The 3159-nt window shown below is 45.4% G+C and overlaps 1 protein-coding gene across 1 annotated transcript; it reads left to right on the top strand.

Annotated features, from left to right (window-relative positions):
• The first annotated feature begins 235 nt into the window (after positions 1-235).
• F4817DRAFT_335707 (uncharacterized protein) lies at positions 236-1930 on the top strand. The gene has a single exon (XM_049303058.1). It carries the CDS (start codon positions 899-901, stop codon positions 1745-1747), a length of 849 nt encoding a protein of 282 aa, XP_049159787.1. The 5' UTR covers positions 236-898; the 3' UTR covers positions 1748-1930.
• Positions 1931-3159: the final 1229 nt, after the last annotated feature.

Below are 3159 nucleotides of genomic sequence, written 5' to 3'. Positions count from 1 at the left end.
CATAGAATTGCTTTACCCGCAAAGATAGGGCTGTTGGCTCCAACCTAAAATACCTACCTACATTACATTGTAACTAGGATTAGTTCGAAGTATGGTGCTCTTTATACTAGGTATTTACCTATACAAGATCAAACACTCGAAATAGAAACCTATTTGCGAGGAGATTGTCCAACGTTGATGTGAAGTTTGACACAAACAATTCAATAACACTAGGTTAAGTCCTTGAGTTGGATATGCTACTGAAGCTTTCAAAGACTATTTTATTCCCATAGGTGCAAAAGTGCGGGGCATACCCCCTAAGGCTAGTGAGGACTCAGCACTTACTCCTTTACCTAAAGTCGTCGTGGTACCGGAACTTACCGATGGGTTATTCGGGATTAAATTGTGTTATTATCGACATGGTCAGTCCATGTAGAATAAACAAAGGGAGACTTGGCTAAGGCGTTGACTACCTACGTTACCTTAGATGGAAATGAAGTCTGTAAACTAACCTATTGAAAAGATTTCCGCATCGGTCAGCGGCCGGACCGGGCTCGGTTACTGGAAAATCCCACGGGATCCTAAGCAGTGACTGGGGATTCGTCAATGTACGATTTGTTTGCCTTAGTGGAAAGTTTTGGCAACAATTACTGCGCCGTAATTCAGAGGCCCTCGTGGATTATGCTCCTTACCTACTACACGTAGTTAGGTAAGTGCAAGGAAGTGCGATGTTACAATATATTACAATATGAGGTTCTAGAAGGCTGTCACAAACGGAACCGCAATGGCAGATATTCAGCTGAAATATAAATACGAGAGAGGGAAGGCAACAATTAAAGTAGCTACGACTTCACTCCTAACATATCCTACAGCTCGTCTCTTCAAGTCCAAAAAGTCGTATTAAATCATTCAAGACACTATGCACAAGAATATCCTTCTTTTCTCTGCCTTCGCCCTCCAGGCTTCGGCCTTGAATGAGACTATCTCAGGCTACAAATACTTCTTATCCGGTCCCAAATTAGCCCAGACGAAGACTGAGTACGAGCATGCCGCCGCAGAAAAGGCCCTATCTTTAGTTGAGGCGCGTCTAGATGGGTCCCTCCCTGCTCTCCCCGAGGACAGCGTTGCCGCCATTCTGAAGCTCAAACAAGATATCGGTACCGATGGACTGAAGGTGCTGCTAGCGCCCGATCAGGACGATGCCGACAAGTTCTGGCATGGCGTGATCAACAGGTCAGGCGACGGATGGGTACCTGCCGATGCGCGGGGCGTCGTTTTTCTACCCAACGTTTCGTTTGCGCAGTTCGCGGCTTGGTACGCGTCGCCGAACGCAGATGCTGCCAACTTGGCCGCCAACCCCGAGCATTATGCAAAGGACACCGTGACGATCCCTACCGGTCTGTCATCCGCGATTCTAGAGGGCTGGGGAGGCGTGACCACCAACTTCACCATTCCCAACTTCAACGCGCCAGACCGAGCCAAAGACCCATTCTTACGGGAATTGCCTGACTTCCCCGTCCAACAAGCCGGCGACAAGGTCCTGCGTGACGGAACCAGGTTCGGTGCTCTACACATCTCGCTCCGTCCCGTGAAGGGCGCGGACTATGGTCAACCGATTGACGGCTTCGAGGTGTACTCGACTGTGTGGTACCAGGACGGTGCTGAGGATGACCACTTAGAGCAGGAGCGCCGCCATATGGTCATTGAGATTGTCAATTTGACCCTCCAGGCCCAGAAAGATATCGAGAGCGGCAAGTTCTCTGCTTAGTTGAAGCGAGAAGCTTTTGAGCGATGTATATATATCTCTTACCAGTTCAAGGAACGGACGTTTATACCAAGATGGGACTTCTTAGGTTCAAAATCGAAGGGCAGGCCTAAGGTAAGGGCCTAAAAAGATCTGTCCAACTTAGTTAGTATTAATAATAAATAAAGCCTAAAATAACTATTCAAACCAATGTGCCATGTCTCATTTACAATAGATGAATTGGGCAACCTTCGAACATTCTCAATACTTATGCTTATCACTTCCTACTTCAACTATCTATCGTTGTTAAGTATGAATGAGTAGGTAATGATTGAAACTCAAGTTCGGAACCTCAGAACCACTCATATTTTACGTGTTTAGTTCCTGTCAGGATATATCTGGCGGGACTTGGAGGGAAGAAATAGGGGCTATATACAATGTACCGCGCGCTAGATTCTGTCGCGTTAGGCTTGTAGTCCAAGACGTACTGTATATTATAAAATGGCATTCTAGATTTCCTAGCAAAATAATCTCGTTAGTCTACTATATAACGGATAAGTTATTTATTTGGGAACTGGTTTGCTTGATCTCCGGACTGTATCATCATACTATAGGCCTACCCTACTCGGATAAAATATGATAAACCTTTAATAAACTAGACCCTTCGTTACCTTATGGTGTCATAGTGCTTCCGCTGACCCCACGTCCTCTCTTCTTGAGCCTTGGGGTAAGCAAGGATTATGCATAAATGACCGATGAAACTTATCATACATATAGAAGTAAGATAGTAGAGTCAAGTGAGAATCTTATATAGTCGTGCATGTGCACAATCTCATAAAATAATCATAGCTAAAATGGGATATCCAGACCGATTTAATTATCGCATTGAAGCGCCTCGGCTTGTTTCGGTGGTCGTACCTCGGCTTATTTTCAGCTCGGATTGCTGCTGCCCATCTTATGCTTCACTAGGACTAATAATTCGATGTTTGAACACCAATATTCTTCGATATCTTATCAGTTGTTGCCGCAAATACGTCATAAAGAACTTGCGCCAGTATAGGTCCTTCCTGGTGTATGTACGAATAGAATTCCATACGAAGGTCCGGGCCAAAAGTCTTGCACATCTGGTCTTGGCAAGCCATGTGTAAGTAAAAAAAGGACCGCACGGTATTACTTCAGCTATAGTGGCTAATATCGCTATAAATATAGTGGTAAGCCACCTAAATTTAGCGTATGGGCCACTATCCAAATTTCAGCTTAGCAGGTAGCTGATACAGTGTTAATAGAAAGGGATGACGTTTGAATACGGTGCTAGGGTCCTCCACATGTGCAAGACTTTTGGCCCGGACCTTCGTACTTCGTTCGGTTTCTCGAGGTTGCCCCTCACAAGGTTCTCACTTGGTTTAGCTCCGACCTAAATTCCCTGAACCGGTTCG

Source organism: Daldinia loculata, assembly GCF_022478755.1.
Source record: "Daldinia loculata strain CBS 113971 unplaced genomic scaffold F4817scaffold_20, whole genome shotgun sequence".
Classification (NCBI taxonomy): domain Eukaryota; kingdom Fungi; phylum Ascomycota; class Sordariomycetes; order Xylariales; family Hypoxylaceae; genus Daldinia; species Daldinia loculata.
This window is presented reverse-complemented; position numbering and strand designations above follow the sequence as displayed.